This window comes from Salvia miltiorrhiza, chromosome 7, assembly GCF_028751815.1.
Source record: "Salvia miltiorrhiza cultivar Shanhuang (shh) chromosome 7, IMPLAD_Smil_shh, whole genome shotgun sequence".
Classification (NCBI taxonomy): Eukaryota; Viridiplantae; Streptophyta; class Magnoliopsida; order Lamiales; family Lamiaceae; genus Salvia; species Salvia miltiorrhiza.
The window spans coordinates 3,646,961-3,665,745 of NC_080393.1; the positions used below are offsets into that span (position 1 = coordinate 3,646,961).

The 18,785-nt window shown below is 35.4% G+C and overlaps 6 protein-coding genes across 6 annotated transcripts in view; all 6 read left to right on the forward strand.

Annotated features, from left to right (window-relative positions):
- Nucleotides 1-707: 707 nt before the first annotated feature.
- On the forward strand, nucleotides 708-2,791 carry LOC130993066 (FBD-associated F-box protein At5g22730-like). The gene is made up of 4 exons (XM_057917788.1): nucleotides 708-1,559; nucleotides 1,652-1,792; nucleotides 1,907-2,179; nucleotides 2,477-2,791. Exons 1-4 carry the CDS (start codon nucleotides 708-710, stop codon nucleotides 2,789-2,791), a joined length of 1,581 nt encoding a protein of 526 aa, XP_057773771.1.
- Nucleotides 2,792-4,333: 1,542 nt separating this feature from the next.
- Nucleotides 4,334-6,130, forward strand: LOC130993067 (putative F-box protein At1g49610). Its single transcript, XM_057917789.1, has 3 exons — nucleotides 4,334-5,275; nucleotides 5,365-5,520; nucleotides 5,759-6,130. Exons 1-3 carry the CDS (start codon nucleotides 4,334-4,336, stop codon nucleotides 6,128-6,130), a joined length of 1,470 nt encoding a protein of 489 aa, XP_057773772.1.
- Nucleotides 6,131-8,218: 2,088 nt separating this feature from the next.
- LOC130991711 (F-box/LRR-repeat protein At3g26922-like) lies at nucleotides 8,219-9,983 on the forward strand. Its single transcript, XM_057916072.1, has 3 exons — nucleotides 8,219-9,164; nucleotides 9,299-9,457; nucleotides 9,578-9,983. The coding sequence occupies exons 1-3, from the start codon at nucleotides 8,298-8,300 to the stop codon at nucleotides 9,857-9,859; spliced, it is 1,308 nt and encodes a 435-aa protein (XP_057772055.1). The 5' UTR covers nucleotides 8,219-8,297; the 3' UTR covers nucleotides 9,860-9,983.
- Nucleotides 9,984-13,986: 4,003 nt separating this feature from the next.
- On the forward strand, nucleotides 13,987-15,389 carry LOC130991713 (uncharacterized). Its single transcript, XM_057916074.1, has 3 exons — nucleotides 13,987-14,729; nucleotides 14,807-14,953; nucleotides 15,039-15,389. Exons 1-3 carry the CDS (start codon nucleotides 14,454-14,456, stop codon nucleotides 15,336-15,338), a joined length of 723 nt encoding a protein of 240 aa, XP_057772057.1. The 5' UTR covers nucleotides 13,987-14,453; the 3' UTR covers nucleotides 15,339-15,389.
- Nucleotides 15,390-17,444: 2,055 nt separating this feature from the next.
- Nucleotides 17,445-18,785, forward strand: part of LOC130991706 (FBD-associated F-box protein At5g22730-like) — a 12,679-nt gene continuing 11,338 nt past the window's right edge. The window contains exon 1 of the mRNA XM_057916066.1: nucleotides 17,445-17,792. Coding sequence (XP_057772049.1) covers nucleotides 17,576-17,792 — 217 coding nt within the window. The 5' untranslated portion in view covers nucleotides 17,445-17,575. The remainder of the gene's footprint in view (nucleotides 17,793-18,785) is intronic.
- The window catches only part of LOC130991712 (F-box/FBD/LRR-repeat protein At1g78750-like), a 1,396-nt gene continuing 410 nt past the window's right edge, over nucleotides 17,800-18,785 (forward strand). The window contains exons 1-2 of the mRNA XM_057916073.1: nucleotides 17,800-18,439; nucleotides 18,538-18,687. Coding sequence (XP_057772056.1) covers nucleotides 17,804-18,439; nucleotides 18,538-18,687 — 786 coding nt within the window. The 5' untranslated portion in view covers nucleotides 17,800-17,803. The remainder of the gene's footprint in view (nucleotides 18,440-18,537; nucleotides 18,688-18,785) is intronic.

Sequence of the window (18,785 nt, forward strand, 5' to 3'; positions counted from 1 at the left end):
TAAATATTTTATTTAAAATATTAAAATAACAACATGAAAAGTTAAAGGTTAGTGTAATTTTAAATATATTAACTAATTTTAAATATTTTAATTAAAAACATGATTCTAAATGGCACATATTTTAATAAAGTAGTTGAATATGTTGTGAGTGGAGTAAAAGTTTCGTTTTATTGTGAATGAAAAATTTATTAAAATAGAAGGTATACATTTTATATAAATACGTATTAATGTGTTGTGACTTGTGAGTGGAGTAGTTGAATATGTTATGAGTGGAATATGTGTTTCGTTTTATTGTAAGTGAAAAACTTATTAAAATGAACTAGATATATTTTATGAGTATAGAGGAAGTATAATTTTTGAATATTAAATCAAAATATATTTTAAAAGTATTTAAAATTTTACAAATATTGAAGCAATATACAAATATTGAATCAAAATATATTGGACTATATTGTTGAGTACAGCTGTTATTTATCGGCCGTTTGTTTCCTTCAGGCGAGTTCAATGTTCATCGATAAATGAAATTGCCTTTTTCTGTTCAAACAGCTGTTATTATCATTTAATCTTTCCACACCATATTTGAAATCTGAATCTACTCTGTCTTTATCCAAATTTATTTTCATAAAATCAACCTTTCACCCTCCTTTCGCTCGTTATCTTAAGAATCAGTTTCAAAAGAATCCGATAGAGTTTTGAGTAGTGAAACAATGGATGATGATCGACTCAGTGAGTTACCTAACTCATTAATCCTCTCCATTCTGTCGTTGTTGGATATGAGAGATATGGTTACGACAACCTTTCTCTCTAACCAATGGAAAAATCGATGGACCACTGTCCCCTGCCTTCACTTTCGCTCTCGCTTTCCTTTCTCCCGTGATTTATTGGTTGAATCTTCAAACTTCATTTCTGGGGCTCTTGCACAATGGAAAGGTGCCAAGATTCTGGAGCTTACCATATTCTTCTCCTCTGATGATCCTTTGATCCCATCTTCTGATATTGATTCGTGGCTGCTTTTTGCGACCGAGAAACAAGTGGAAAAGCTAACTTTTGGTTTCGTATTTAAAATGCATGGTGCATACTTCGTTCCACAGTGTTTGTATTCATGCTCATCGATCAAAGAACTAACACTGCGCACTTGTTCGTTGAAAATCGAGACGAATGTGCAGTGGAATAAACTCAAGAGTTTAAACATTAGGAAATCGGAGGGCTTGAGTGGTGATGCCATGAGCCAAGTTCTGGTGGGTGCTCCTCTGTTGGAAGAGTTGGTTTTGTGGAGTTTTGAAATTAGTGAAAACTTCAATATCCGATCTACTAGCTTGAAGATTCTCGAGATCAACGGGTGTGATGTAAAGGCTGAGGCAGAGCTGAGAATTTGGGCTCCTAATCTATGGAGTTTAGTAATTTCAGCTTCTGTGTGTGGTAGTTATTTGCTATATGTCCCTTCTTTGACTGCTGCAACTCTTTCTTTTAAAAAGTTGTTTACTCTTGAAATGTTCCAACAAGTTTTTCGAAGCATCCGCCATGTTGAGGAAGTCTCGTTGTCAGATTGGAGCGTTCAGGTTTGATTTCTTATACTATGCATTATTGCTTTATGATTTATATAATCGAATTTCTTGGTATAGTGCAAAACTCATGTTCATGTTTCTTGCAGTTTCTTGTTGAGATGAAGGAGAACGACATGCCTCTTCAATTCCCGAATGCTGAGTTTCTAAGACTATGTGATTTTAAAGATCACCAGCTGCTTGATGTTCTTGAGATGTTTCCTAAGCTGAAGACGTTAGTTGTTTATGAGGTCTCTTTTTACAATTCTCTAACTCGTTTTAGGTTTCATATCAAGTCATTTGGATTCAACTTTTGGGTTTTTTTGGGGAGTGTTACTAACTTCATTAATTCTTTCTTTATGCAGGATGGTTATTTGTATAACTCGGTGGCGTCTGAGATGATTTCCTGTAGTCCCTCTCTGCTACATCTACAGACAGTTGAGATTATATATACAAGCTATCCCTCCTCAATATCTTCAATGGTAAAATTTCTGTTGGAAAACGCTCACGTGCTTCAAAAGATGGTGCTTAAACCCTACCTGCGCCTTAAAAATAATCAAGAGGCTTTTATTTTGGCTTTAAAGGAGCTCCTGGGAATGCGGAGATCTTCTCCTCATGCAAAGCTGATTATAAACGAGGTTCTATTGGAGTAATTTATTATCATATCTACTTCGATAGGAGGAGTAGGCCATTTTGAACCAAACTCGTGTTTTGATTAGGGGTGATTCTATTCATAGCCCCCATTTTACTCCTTACAACCTCCTTTTTAAAATATTAATAATAATTAATTAAGAATTTAATATTTTATCCTATTTGAAATTGAAGAAATTTCATAACCCTCATTCCCCATTTGCTTATTAGTTCATAGGCCAGTTCTTTGTTCTTTCGATTTTGTGATGAATGGTCTCACAACTTTAACATGTGTTATCTTGCAGTCTTTAATGATTGCTGCCATACCTAACATCATTGGTTGGCTTTGCATCTTACCTGGTGTTTCGCTCGCGAGGTTTGACAATTGGGGCATCGTAGTCAGGGATGTTGAGCCAGAGTCCATGGGAGACGGCAGTAGGCGCTCCTTCCTTCAGGCTGAAGGGGTAGCCACGGACGAAGTCGTCACCTTCTCTGTAGGGATCATACAATGTGTTGAAGAAGAATGGTGTGGCTGGACTCAGCAAATTGTTGATCTCTTGTCCAGTTGGATTATTAGATCCAATTGGCCACGAAGCAATCGTCGTCAATGGTTGTATTGATTATTTCATATAGTTCTCATAATTTTGAATTGGCTACGAAGCAATCGTCGTTAATGGTTGGATCCTTGGCCACGAAGCAATAATCGTCAATGGTTGTATTGATCTCTTTAATTTCCAGGGTTTATATATAAGGGGCTATAAATATTCTCAGCTTACGATAGAGGCTATACATATTTATTTTTTCAGATTTATTAAAAATTAGTTTAATTTGGAACTATAAAATATAGGGTAAAATAGTAAATTTTTAATTAATTATTATTAATATTTTTAAAATGAGGTTATAAGGAGTAAAATGGGGGCTATGAATAGAATCACCCTTTGATTAGTCATGTGTCCATTTGGGCCAGCCCTATTGATTTATCAAGCTTTCTTTTCTTTTCTTTTCTTTTCTTTACTTTTCTTTTTTGGGGGAAAGAAGGATTGTATTTATTATTATTATTATTATTATTATTATTATTTTATGTCCCAGACTTTTAGTGTTTTCCATAAACACAAAAATTTGGGTACAATCGAATTAATCCTCATCCAAAATAATGTTATTTATGCAGTTCGGGTCAAGATACGGGTCAGGCTCTAGGTACAGGTGTAACCCGATTGTACGGTTATCTGGCTGTACCTAAGACCACCTCTTACATAAAATGTTTTGAACTTTCATTATCTCCTTTAAAAATTTGAACTTTTAGCGTTTTTCATAAAATAACTCGAATTTTTAATGTTTTTTATAAAATGTCTTAAATTTTTGCTTTCTCCTAAAATACCCTAAATTTTTAATACTTCTTATAAAATATCATGTTATATAAAATTCGACGACTGAAAATTTAGTCTTTTCGATCAAGTTGTGAAATTATACCACTAAATTGATAATTTGAGATTTTTCTAATGAAACGAATCATTTTTAAGTCACCAAATTTTATATAATAAAATATTTAAAAATTCAAATATTTTATGAAGAATACTAAAAATTCAGGACATAAAATATTACTATCCCTTATTAAAATACTCCCGTCGTCCGTGAAGCTAGAGCACTTTCTTTTCTTCACAAGTTTTACAAATTAGTATTTTGTGCGTTTAGTGTAGTAGGTGAAAAGATGAATAACGAAAAAAAAATTGTCATATAAGAAAAGTACTTAAGTTTCGTGGGACAATTAAAAAAAAATATTGTTCAAGTTTCGGGGGACGAAGGAGTAATAAATACTATTAAAATATTTTATGAAGAATATTACAAATCCAAACCTTTGAGTCCAAATTCAATCCCTTCTCTGTACGTTTCTCTCTCTCTTGCCGCTCACGCCATAACCCGCCTTCATCTGCTCAGAAACCCTTTCCTCAAAATTCACCGAGTCTCCCTCAATTTCCGACGAGTTCTTCCGCCTACGCTTCTCTCAACTCATCTGTCGCTAATCCTCTCGTTCCTCACGAAAATGAAGGGGAAAATCCTAAATATGCAATTCTCTCGTCCCGCTCCCTTTTCTCCATAAATTCCGACGAAGACTACTCATTTACAATAGGGTTTTGAGTACTCCTATTTGGATTGGTCAAAAAATGGATGAATGGGAAGATTACGGAACTGCAGAAGCAAACAGCGGTCGAGATCGACTGAGTGAGTTACCCGACTCTTTAATTATTGAAATCTTTTCATTGTTGGATATCAAAGATGTTGTTCGGACAGCCCTTGTCTCCAAACGTTGGGAAAACCTCTTGTCGACCATCCCCTGCCTTGATCTCTTGGAACAAACTCCAAGTTTTATCTCTAGTGTTGTTTCACTATGGAAAGGCCCCCAGATTCCGAAATTACGCTTATCTTTCCCTCCTTACAATGTGGACCCTTGTAGTAGTGTTATTGATTCATGGCTGCTTTTCGCTATCGAAAAACGAGTGGGAGAGCTTTATTTAGACTTGTCGAATTGGCGAGAACTTAATGCTATCGTAAAACGAGTGGGAGTGTGTTGGGGAGATCTTAATACATATAAGAAGGTTGATTATTGCTTACCTCAGCCCTTGTATTCATGCTCGTCGATTACAAAATTAACTCTTGCGAGTTGCAAGCTGAAAATTGAGGATAATGTGCAGTGGAATCAACTCAAGAGTTTAGAAATTACATATCCGGATTTTTTGAGTGGTGATGCCATGAACCAAATTCTTTTGGGTGCTCCTCTGTTGGAAGATTTGGTTTTGAAGTCTTTCAAAATTGGTGAAAAAGAAAACTTCAGTATCCGATCTACTAGTTTGAAGATGCTCAAGATACAAATGGATTATATTTGGCATGGAACTACAGTGCTGAGAATTTGGGCTCCTAATCTCTTGAATTTAGTTCTTGAGGCTCGTTTTCATGGTATTTGTTTGTTGGATGTCCCGTCTTTGACTCATGCAATTCTTTCTTTGGTGCACAATGGAGATGTAGCAGCACAATTTAAATTGCTTAATCATGTTTTTCGAAGCATCCGCCATGTTGAGAAGGTCAATTTGTCATATTCGTGCTTTGAGGTTTGATTTCTTATATTTTTCTCTAGTTATGTTTCTTAATTGTTCATCGTTTTGTAGCCATTTGTAGTATTACGCTTTTACTTTGGCAGATGCTTGTCAAATTCAAGAATAAAGATAAGGTTATGCCGTTGTCAAATTCTAAGATTCTAGAGCTTGACTATGTAGATGCCAAATATTTGCTTGATTTGGTAGGGATGATGTTTCCCAAGCTGGAGAGGTTAATCGTTGAACAAGGCAGCCGCAAGGTCGCTCTTTTATTCACTTATTGTATATTTTATCACTTGAAGCTCTTTATTTAATGAAGATGAGTTATAGATCAGTCTTTACTTAGCACATCATCAAATCGTTTAATTTGTGTTAGGGGATTTCTTTCCTAGTCGTCAATTCTATTATCTATTCACTTTCTTTCCTAATCTTCAATTCAATGTTTGGGATTTTTGGATTAATATTAACATCGTATTTTGGGCTAATAATACATGGCAGGCTCGTCATTTTTACGATAGTGAAGAGGTTCACAATGCTATGGTTGATACATTGGCGTATGCTAAGATGAGTTTTCCCAGTCCCTCTCTTCTCCATCTAAAGACATTTGAGGCTACTTGGTCTATGCGCGACCCTTCAATAATTCCGTTGATACAAACTCTGTTGGAAAACGCTCCCATACTTGAAAAGATGGTTATTCAACTAAGACAGGATGCATCTGATCCAAAGACATTCATTTTGGTACAACAGAAGGTGATGAGGATGCCGAGATCCTCTCCTACTGCACAAGTCATCATAAGCTTGGTACAGCAGAAGGTGATGAGGGTGCCGAGATCCTCTCCTACTGCACAAGTCATCATATGCGTAATTTGATGTATAACTGATAAGTCATCCTCTACTGGAAGTTGTTGACTTATTAATGTTAAGCCATTTGTTTGGCATTTTGAATAGTACTTTCTTTGTCGGGTCCGTTTGGTGCGTGTTCTTTTTGGCGTTGTACTGGTTTGTTGCACTTTTTTTCTTGTTTTATCATTGTAATTGACGAGTACTCTTTTTCCTCATACAGAGTTTTTCCCAATGGGTTTTCTCTGATGAGATTTTAACGAGGCTCAGCCCTTGTAAGCATCTCATTTCACTTCAAGGGTTGATAGGTTTTTTCTTATAATAAAATCATATTTCATCTCTGTTGGAAGGTATTCTTTGTTTAATTAGAGCATAGTTGCTGACTAATTATGGGGTCAATTCTCATACCACACAATGTCACAATGTCAATGAGCCCGAGGTTCAATTCTCATACCACACAATGTATTGTTATCAATAGTTTTTGCTAAAAGAGGTAAAGTCTGGTTTATGAACATATGATGATGCATGCTAATTAATTTAACACTACAAGTAAGGATATCATACATACACATCAACAAAATGAAGTAAAGATATATAAACTGAAAACTAATTCATGTCAAATTGCGTCAAAACGGTAATTGAATTGTGTTGTTCAACTGAACAGCAGCGGAGATGCTGCTTAAAAACATAACACACAAAACTAAAAACAAGTAATGTCGTTGATCAACACTAAGAAACCTCTTTGATTAATCAATTACATCTTCAAATATAATGAGCTCTGCAGTTGCGGAGGATCTTGGCAAGCTTCACACCTTCTCTTGTATCATTAGAAACTGTTCGTGATTATCTGTGAAATTTACAAGACGAAACACCATCTTGTGAAGCGAGGGAGCATTTTGCAAGAGAATTCCTATAAATTGAATAATTGAGGGATCACTTTTAAACCAAGTCATATAAACTGTATGTAGAAGGAGCAGTGAGAGTGAGGGCCTGGGGAATGTCGTCTCAAGACTCTTAAAGATGGAAACACCATCCTGCAAAGTCTATCAAGGAGATGTTAAACCAAACACACTAAGAAAAGCAAAATTGAAATGCATGTACTATCAATTATGGAAAATTAGGTGAATAAAAGAGAAACCTGGCATTTTCGATGAAAACTTAACTGTCTTAAGCTTAGGAAACATCTCAAGAAGATCGAGGAGATCAAGAAAACCAAAATATTGGTATATGCTTTTGTGTTTTAGAAGCTCGGCATTTGGGAACCGAACAACCATATCTTTCTTCTTCATGGTGAGAAGCCACTGCAAGTACAACATGAGATGAGACCACCTTCAACTTCAAGTCATTACATTGCTAACTAAATGGAAAAAATCAAACCTGAATGCACCAATATGATAAACTGAGCTTCTTAACATGGCGGATGCTTCGACAAAATTGATTAAACATTTCAAATAGTGTTGCTTCAACGGTGGAGATCAGCTGGTGTCTGCAACCAAGGATCGAGTCCTGCTGAGGACAGATGCTCCTCTATGTTATCTTTTCCATTGTAAACTAGTAAAATAAAAGATTGTTGAGTATGTCCAGATCTTCCCCTTTAGCAGAAGTTATTTATACTCGCGGAGGCGTTTGGTTTGAGTGATAAGGGAGGATTGATAAAATAATTCACCTTAATCAAGTGTTTAGTTTGCATGATGGAGCCAGCGATTGATAACTCAACCGGCATTTAATCACCCATATGAGTGATTTGTTTATCACTCCAAAGTTGGGTGGATTATTTAATCACCCCTCCAATCCTATTACTATTATCAATCTTATCTATCATATCCAAGAAACCAAACGTGTGTATTTGCTTTAAGATATAAGAAAAATTGTATTTGATTTGAGATATACGAAATGGATAACTTCTATTTATCATCTTATATTTATCACCTGACTCGTTAACCCTCTCCATTCTTTCGTTGTTGGATACGAGAGAGGTAGTTATTCGGGTGGGCCCACGGATTGACATCCCTAACAAGAGGCGTCACATATTTGAAGCCAAACCAAAACTTTCTTCTTCTACGAGAGGCGCCGCATATTTGAAGCCACACCCAAACTTACCGCCCTCCCCACCGCCTCCGCACTGCTGCTTCTCCGCGTCGATCGACCGACCGAAAAATCGATTACACCGTCGGCAAGAGTTTTGAGTAGTGAAACAATGGATGATGATCGACTCAGTGAGTTACCTGACTCGTTAATCCTCTCCATTCTTTCGTTGTTAAATATGAAAGACGTGGTTATGACAACCTTTCTCTCCAAAGGATGGAAAAATCGATGGACCACTGTCCCCAGCCTTGATTTTGGCATTCCTTTCACCCGTAATAAGTGGGTTGAATATTCAAAGTTTGTTTCTGGGGCTCTTGCACAATGGAAAGGTACCAAGATTCTGGACTTCACCATATACTTCTCCTCCTCCTCTTATTATCCTTCATCTTGTGATATTGATTCGTGGCTGCTTTTGGCGATCGAAAAACAAGTGGAAAAGCTAATTGTAGTTTTCAAATGTAAACCGCCTGGTGCATACTTTGTTCCACAGTGTTTGTATTCATGCTCATCAATTACAGAATTATCCCTATACAAGTGTTCGTTGAAAATCGAGAGGAATGTGCAGTGGAATAAACTCAAGAGATTAGAATTTTTATATCCGGATGGATTGAGTGGCGATACCATGAACCAAATTCTTCTTGGTGCTCCTCTGTTGGAAGAGTTGGTTTTGTGGAGTTTTGAAATTAGTGAAAACTTCAATATCCGATCTACTAGCTTGAAGATTCTCGAGATCATCGGGTGTGATGTAAAAGCAGAGGCAGAGCTGAGAATTTGGGCTCCTGATGTTTTGAGTTTAGAAATTTCAGGTGATGTTTGTGGGAGTTGTTTGCTATATGTCCCTTCTTTGACTACTGCAACTCTTTGTTTTGACGACTTCTCAATTACTCGTGAGGACATGGCGCCTCTTGAAATGTTCCATCAAGTTTTTCGAAGCATCCGCCATGTTGAGAATGTCTCGTTATCATATTGGAGCTTTCAGGTTGCATTTGTTATATGCATTATTGCTTTATGATTTATATACTAATAGATTTCTAGGTAGTAGATAACTTTCTCACTATGGTTTTGTCATTTATGGAATTTGATTTGAACCCAAACTCATGTTGTCACTTCCAGTTTCTTGTTGACATGAAGGTGAACGACACGCCTCTTCAATTCATGAATGCTGAGTTTTTAGAACTATGTGCTTCTAAAGACCACCAGATGCTTGATGTTCTTGCTGTTCTTGAGATGTTTCCTAAGCTGAAGATGTTAATTGTTCATCAAGACTTTCAGGTCTCTCTTTACCACTTGAGATATAGATTAGTGTCCCACCATTCTCTAACTCGTTTTGGGCTTCGTATCTTTTGCTGTTTTTTTGGGAATGTTACTAAATTAATTTTTTTCTTTTTGCAGAATGGTTGTGTGCCTATCAAAGTGGCGTCTGAGATGATTTCCCGTAGTCCCTCTCTGTTGCATCTACAGACAGTTGAGATTAATGTTTATGAAAGTTATCCCTCAATATCTACATTTGTAAAATTTTTGTTGGAAAACGCTCACGTGCTTCAAAAGATGGTGCTTCGAACCAACGGGAAGGAATATGATCAAGAGGCGACTATTTTGGCTTTAAAGGAGCTCCTGGGAATGCGGAGATCTTCCACTTCTGTGAAACTCATTATAAACGAGGTCACATTATAATTTATCATATCTACTTCCAGAGGGATAACTATGTAGCAGTTGGAACAGGGCATTTTGAACCAAGCTTGTTTTAATCAGTGATGTTAATTTGGGCTAATCCTATCAATTTATCCAACTATATGATTATGTGTTATTTCCAACTATATGATTATGTGTTATTTGAATTGTAGCTATAAGTTTTTGACCTTGAACTTAATTTTTATGAGAGCAAAGTTTTTTTAGGACAGTAACTTTGGTCGTTTTGCAAATATAGGACAATTTTTTTCGGGCTTGTAATTATAGGACAATAATTAAAAAATTCGACAATTGTAGGACAAATTGAGCCCGATCGGGCTAAATCACACACGTAACTTAATTTTTGCGGGCCGATGCCTATGTGGCTGACAAGTAAGCTGTCTACTCAACTTATAAAAAAATTAATTAAAAATTAAAATGAAGGCACCAACAATTACTCTGCTATTACTACTAGCATTACCGTGACTTTGAAAAAAACTCCAAATCCAAACCCTCCAGAATTCTGCAAAGAACCCTAGTCTAAAATCAATAGAAGAGAAGAATATTGTTCCAGTCTAAAATTAATAGATATATTTTGATAATTGAAAATTAGCTTTGTTTGGTGCTATATTTTGCAGATTTCTTCTGTTTGAACATTTGTCGAACATGTGGTGTGCATATATTGGATTGATGAGTTTTGCAATGCTATACATTGAGAAAAACCTTGATATATCAGATAACCAAAAAACAAGTGGTAATGGGAATTTACAATGTCTATATATCCGCTCAAGCTCTAAAAAAAATGTCTATTCGCTTATGGACTTCATCGTCGCCGGACGCACCTCCGACTGGATCGGCTGTCACTACACCACGGTATTCGTCGAGGCATCTTCTTCGACGAGGCATCTTCTATGTTTGAATCTCATCTTGAGGTGGTAGTCTTATGGGCTGTGCCGCTTCACCGCCGGCCTCGGCGACGCGCTCATGACGGCGCCTGTCTATACACGGCCAAGGTGTTGTCGATAGCCTCCCGTGGCTTCCTCAATACTTTGCCCAAAATTTTTATCAATTTTGTTCGGCCAAGGCTTTGATTTTTATCAATTGTTGGTGCCTTCATTTTAATTTTTAATTAATTTTTTTATAAGCTGAGTAGACAGCTTACTTGTCAGCCACGTAGGCATCGGCCCGCAAAAATTAAGTTACGTGTGTGATTTAGCCCGATCGGGCTCAATTTGTCCTACAATTGTCGAATTTTTTAATTATTGTCCTATAATTGCAAGCCCGAAAAAAATTGTCCTATATTTGCAAAACGACCAAAGTTACTGTCCTAAAAAAACTTTGCTCTCTAATTTTTATAGACTCTTCAAGTTTGCTAATGTACTCTAATTGCTTCTTTACTTTCTTTATACGACTATCTATTAATCTGCATGCCAGTTGCTCGGAATATGAGCAAGGTGCTCTATTTTTTTTACGCACATTATTGCATACACTCGGTCTCATACTATGCAATCGGTTTCAAAGTTTACATTTCTTCACGATAATGTTTACTTTTATTCATGAGAACTTCTACTCATAGCATAAGTAAACATTATCGTGAAGAAATGTAAACTTTGAAATCCGATATATCGCATACTATGTGACCGGGTGTATACAAGACCAACTCTTTTTTTTTTAGCTAAGCAAGGTGCTCTGTTTGTTTCTTTAGGGTGTGTTTGTTTTTTATCCCTTTAAATGGCGGGATAACAAAAATTTATGTCTTTAAATGTTTGCTTTCTTATCTCACATTCTACACAAACACTATTTTTCCTTCCTTATTTTTACTTCAAGGAGGGATAATATTATCCCTCCAATTTTGGTGTGATGATATTATCCCTCCTGAAGTGAAAATAAGGAAGGAAAAATGGTGTTCGTGTAGAATATGGGATAAGAAATCAAACATTTAAAGGCATAAATTTTTATTATCCCTCTATTTAGAGGGATAAAAAGCAAACACACCATTATAGTAGAGTTATTAACTTCTTATCTTAGACTCATTTTGCAATGAATCACTTTTCCAAATCCTTTTACTAGTATAGCTAGTGCATAGTTTTGGCATATAGCCCATGTAATAAACTGGTGTAGATGCAAATTGATCCTCTTATTGTGGCAATCATATAATAATTTGAAAACTTTTTTTTTCAGACAAACAATTATTTTCAATGTCCTAGTAAGAATGACTGGGTTTTCTTTTTTGTTTATCCGGTTAATAATGATTTATTCCCAAAAAAAAAATGATTTCTCCCACAAAAAATTAAGGGCTCTATCACTTTCTATCAACTAGTACGTCCATCCGTGTTATGCACGGTGAACATCGAAATTAACAACATATTTAAATAAATAAATATAAATATTAAATAGAATTAAAAAATAAATAAATACAAAATATATTTAAAAAATAAAATAACACATTAATTCCTCTAAATTATTTGATAATGAAAATTAACACTGCACATTTTTATTATAGAGTATTACACGTCATAGTAATAAGTAAAGTAAACATTTTTATACACAAACATAAATAAAAAGTTATAAAATTTTAACAAAGAGAGAGAAAATAAAATATTTTAAACTTTTCATAATTTATTCGTTTTAAATTCATTTTTGATGATTTTTATATCATATTAAATTTTTTGTCACGATCTTATATTATATATAATCATATTAAATATTTATGCATAAATTAAATTTGAGGATGTTTAGAAAAGAATTAAAAATAGAGGGGAAAAAATTGGTGGGAGAAGAAAGAGAGAGAAAAAAGAGAGAAAAAACTCATGTTTTATATATTATATAGATTATATATTTTAAAAACTCTTATTTTTAATAATCATGTCCAAAATTACAGAGTCATACTTAATGAAACAGGGGAAGCAAAGAGCTATATGTACGTATATATGCTACTACTGATGATTTTCTATAAATATATTCTCTTTAATACAAATTCTTTTGTCAGACGTGTATGGGTGAGACAGGTCAAATCGGGGTTCTAGGCGAGTTTAGACGCGGATCGCGGGTCTTAGCCGGATAATTTTAAGTAATTATTATTATAATAAAAAGTCATAATCGACATGAAGAAAAATAGTGTTTTTGAAACATTACCTTACTTCGATCACAAAACATAGCCTGGAATCAATAACACTACTATTAACGTATTTGATTTGAGATATAAGAAATGGATAACTTCTATTTATCATCTTATATTTCGTTTATTTTGATTTAACAAAAAAATGTGAGTTGGTGGTATTATTTTTCGAACAACACATTTTCCCTTAAGAAAGGGATAAATTCGAGTAGATGGTATAAATTTTCGGAAGCATATTTTCCCATAGGAAAGGATGGGAAAAATGAATAATTTTATACTCCACTTAAGAGAGAGTTATGAAGAGTAATTAATTATTACTATTATTTAAACAAAACGAGATATAAAAATATGATTTGTGAAAAAAAAAATTAATTAATAGAAACATGACGAGTAAAATCTTTAATGTTCGGGCCATTAATTATAATTAACCCTTTTTTATTTTTATTTTTAACACAATCGTGATATTGTGGAGATAATTAAAATAATTAGGCAATAAAATTGTGATATTGTAGACTAATTTAAATAGGGGAATTTATAAATCAAGTTAACATATCAAAACGAAAAAATAATTAAATAATAAAACGAAAATAATAAATCAAGTTAAGGCTAATTGTTTAGTTCTCCTTTTTCAGATTCCTATGTTTTTATCAGAAATTGATAATGACACGCAATTTAAAATGTTTTATCAAAAATAAAATCCAGTTAACATATAGTAAAAAATAAACCAATGCATATTAGGTAATAATTAATTAGTTAAACATAGTATAATTGGTTTCATACATATAAGGAAATAATCTTAATTACTTATTAAGGAAAGATAATATATGTAGGGATAAAATTCTAAGATATTAATACATCAATGATTAAAAAGTTAATATATAATTACTCTGTCTTTATTCAAATTTATTTTCATAAAATCAACCTTTCGCGCTCCTTTCGCTCATTATCTTAAGAATCAGATTCAAAAGAATCCGATAGAGCTTCTCTCCAAACGATGGAAGAATCGATGGACCACCGTCCCCTGCCTTGATTTTCGCTTTGAATCTTCAAAGTTTGTTTCTGGGGCTCTTGCACAATGGAAAGGTGCCAAGATCCTGGAGCTCACCATATTCTTCTCCTCTGATGATCCTTTGATCCCATCTACTGATATTGATTCGTGGCTGCTTTTTGCTATCGAAAAACAAGTGGAAAAGCTATCTTTTGGTTTCGGAATTATATATGATGTTGCATACTTCCTTCCACAGTGTTTGCATTCATGCTCATCAATTACAAAATTATCCCTATACTGTTGTTCGTTCAAAATCGAGAGGAATGTGCAGTGGAATAATCTCAAGAGTTTAAAATTGGTGACTACGGATGGGTTGAGACTGTTGAGTGGTGATTCCATGAATCAAATTCTTGTGGGTGCTCCTCGCTTGGAAAAGTTGGTTTTGCGGTATTTTCAATTTGCTGAAAACTTCAATATCCGATCTACTAAGCTTGATGATTCTCGAAGTCAGCCAGTGTAATCTAAAGGCTGAGGCAGAGCTAAGAATTTGGGCTCCTAATCTATCGAGTTTAGAAATTTCAGGTCTTGTTTGTTGTAGTTGTTTGCTATATGTCCCTTCTTTAACTACTGCAACTCTTTCTTTTAAAGATTTAAGTGGTGAATTTGGAGAAATTGATCGTGAGGACATGGCGCCTCTTGAAATGTTCCATCAAGTTTTTCGAAGCATCCGCCATGTTGAGAATGTCTTTTTGTCAGATTGGAGCATTCAGGTTTCATTTCATCTATGCATTATAACTTTATTTCTTACAATGGCTTTTTTCATATGTGCTCGTGTTGTTACTTGCAGTTTCTTGTTGACATGAAGGCGAACGATATGCTTGTTCAATTCCCGAATGCTGAGTTTCTTGAACTAGAATTTTATAGCTACCGGGTGCCTGTTATTCTTGCTGTTCTCGGCATGTTTCCTAAGCTGAAGATGTTAATTGTTCGTCAGGTTGCGATATAGATTAGTGTTAAGTCATTGGAATTGGATTTGGGATTTATGGGAGTGTTACTAAATTAGTTCTCTCGTTTTGCAGTATGATTATATGTATGAGTCGGTGGCGTCTGAGATGGTTTCCCTTAGTCCCTCTCTGCTTCATCTTGAGACAGTTAAGATTTACATACATGACAAAGAATTCTCAATATCTCCATTGGTAGAATATGTGTTGGAAAACGCTGAGGTGCTTGAGGAGATGGTGCTTCAACCCTACCTGCTTCTACCCTACGGGGAGGAAAATAACAAAGAGGCCTTTATTTTGGATTTAAAGAAGCTCTTGGGAATGTGGAGATCTTCCCCTTATGCAAAGCTGATTGTAAACGAGGTTATGGTGGAGTAATTAATTATCTCATTCATTTTGAACGAAACTCGTGTTTTGGTTAGTGATATCCATTTGGGCCACTCCCATTTATTTAACTACCTATTTGGTTATGTGTTATTTGGACAATCCTGATTGAATGCGGCAGAAAATTTTACTGAACTTGCATGGCAGAAACTGTTGTTTGTTTAGATGAGACAAAGGTAAAGAGAGAGAGTTTGTCTTCCATATGTTCGACGAAATGTGTATGAGGAACAGTGGGAGAGGATTATTACCTGAAAAATGTAATAGAGGGGAAGGGAGAAGTGGATTTTTAATTTTTTACGCAGGCGGCAGAAAGTGAGAGTTTTGATTAGATGAAAATAAAGGCCTTGGGATTTATGAGTTAGATGAAATTGTAGGCAGGGCCGGCCCTGACATTCCGGGGGCCCTAGGCAAAAAGGAAAAAAAGGGGCCCCTTAAAAGATGAAGGTTCGAGAAGTTGTAACAACGTGTAACATTAACTATAAAGTGCAATAAATTAGAAAACAATGATCAAATAATTATAGAAACAAATTTAGATCTCCTAGCATTTTGAGCATATAATGAGATAATCAAATTGAAATTCTTAAGCAAATAGAGAGAATTAAGAATAGGATAGAGTTAGAATGAGAGAGAGAATGAGTCTTGAGAGAGAGCAGAGCACTCAGTCTTCTATCAATTGAGAGAGAGAGAGACATTGGGGAAAAAAAGAAATGAGAGAGAGACGTTAGTTTGTTGGGAATTGGAAGAGAAAAAAGAATTAAGAGAGAGAGAGAGAGATCAGACATTAACTTGCTGGGAATTGGGAAAGAAAAAAGAATTAGGAATTGGAAGAGAAAAAAGAATTAAGAGAGAGAGATCAGAGACATTAATTTGCTGGGAATTGGGAAAGAAAAAAGAATTAAGAGAGAGAGATTAGTGAGTGATATTTGTATTGGGCTTAGGAAAAGTAGAAAACATAATTTTTTTTTTAATCGGCTCAATAATAATATTGGGCTTTACATTTTTTGGGGCCCCTAAAATTTGGGGGCCCTAGGCCATTGCCCCTTTGGCCTAATGAAAGGGCTGACCCTGATTGTAGGAAAACGCCAAATTTTCTCAAACATCACAAAAGTTTGTCACCGTTTCTTTGGGGATTCTGGTGATCGATTTTGAAATTTTAACATGAACTTTTCAGTCCCTTCGTCCCGTGAAGTTTGAGCATTATTATTTTTCGAGTTGTTCTGCGAATTTTGAGCATTTTTCTTATATGGCAAAAAAAAATCCCCTTCATTTATTTTTTTCATTTTTCACCCATCATATTTAATAGACCAAATACTAATTTTTAAAATTAATGTCGAAAAGAAATTCCTCAAGTTTCGTGGAATGGAGGAAATATTATTTTGTTTTGGATTGGTCAGGATATTTGTAGTCTTGTTGAAATTCAAGATTTATCAAAAGCTTACTATTGTATTTTACAGGTGTCACTTTTTTGTTTTTCCAAACTATCTCTACTCTTGAGTCTTGACATTCGTCCAATTTTTTTTGCTTATACATTTGGCTGATATGACACTTATCAGTCATAAAAGTCAACGATTTGATAGTTATCGATCAAAAACTCATCTGATCGGTGGGTTTGTAGACCATCTGACGAAGGCAAAGAATTTGATGCATATTTACTCATAATCTACTTAACAATATTTTATTAAAACTTATGTCATAGTCAACTATGCATATTTATGAATTGAATTGAATTGAATTACTTTATCTGACTATTAATTATAATTTTGAATATGAAAGTAGTTGTTAATCTGGTTTACATCATTAGCAACTTATTATATACTCCTTTCGTCCACTAATTTAAGGCCTACTTAAATTTAGCCTGAGCGAAGGAGGCGCCTTGTGAATGGAAGAAGAACGGAGGAGGCGCCGCGTGAGCGAGAGAATACAGCCTGAAATTCAATTTGAATTCATATTTATTTTTTTTAAGCAATCTGACGGGCTGATCCGCCTAACCTTCAAACTCGAATGGGCTAGCCCGATCAATAATCGGGCTACAACTTTTCAGCTCAAATCCATTCGAGTTATTGGGGTGGGCCCACGAATCCACAACCCTAACAAGAGGCGTCGCATATTTGAAGCCATACCCAAATTTACCGCCCTCCTCACCGCCTCCATTCTTCCCTGTTGCCGCCGCTCTCTGCTCCTCGACCGAAAAACCGATTACACCGCCGGCAAGAGTTTTGAGTAGTGAAACAATGGATGATGATCGACTCAGTGAGTTACCTGACTCGTTAATCCTGACCATTCTTTCGTTGTTAGATATGAAAGATGTGGTTATGACATCCCTTCTCTCCAAACGATGGAAGAATCGATGGACCACCGTCCCCTGCCTTCGTTTTGACCTTCCTTTCTCCGGTGGTTTATGGGTTGAATATTCAAAGTTTGTTTCTGGGGCTCTTGCACAATGGAAAGGTGCCAAGATTATGAAGTTCACCATAATCTTCTTTGGTCATCGTTTGAGCCCATCTACTGATATTGATTCGTGGCTGCGTTTTGCGATCGAAAAACAAGTGGAAAAGCTAATTGTAGGTTTCGACTGTGAACCGCATGGGGCATACTTGGTTCCGCAGTGTTTGTATTCATGCTCATCAATTACAGAATTATCCCTATACAAGTGTTCGTTGAAAATCGAGAGGAATGTGCAGTGGAATCAACTCAAGAGATTACACATTTGGAATCCGGATGGGTCGAGTGGTGATGCCATGAACCAAATTCTTGTGGGTGCTCCTCTGTTGGAAGAGTTGTTTTATGGGACTTTTGAAATTAGTGAAAACTTCAATATCCGATCTACTAGGTTGAAGATGCTCGAAATGAGCAAGTGTAATGTAAAGGCAGAGGCAGAGCTGAGAATTTGGGCTCCTAATCTATTGAAGTTAAAATTTTCAGGTGATGTTTGTGGGAGTTGTTTGCTATGTGTCCCTTCTTTGACTACTGCAACTCTTTGTTTTGACGACGACTCTATTACTCGTGAGGACATGGCGCCTCTTGGAATGTTCCGTCAAGTTTTTCGAAGCATCCGCCATGTTGAGAATGTCTCGTTATCAAATTGGAGCATTCAGGTTCCATTTGTTATATGCATTATTGCTTTATGATTTATATTATTTATATAATAGATTTCTAGTTAGTGCAAACTGCCAACTCATGTTGCTACTTGCAGTTTCTTGTCGACACGAAGAAGAAGAACATGCCTGTTCAATTCCCGAATGCTGAGTTTCTAAGACTATGTGCTGTTAAAGACCAGCAGATGCATGATGTTCTTGTTGTTCTTGAGAGCTTTCCTAAGCTCAAGACGTTAATTGTTGATCAGGTCTCTAACTCGTTTTAGGTTTCATATCAAGGCATCGTTTCAGACTTTAAAAGACTTTTAAAAGTCTTGAACTAATACACCCAAATTTTAAAAGTCTG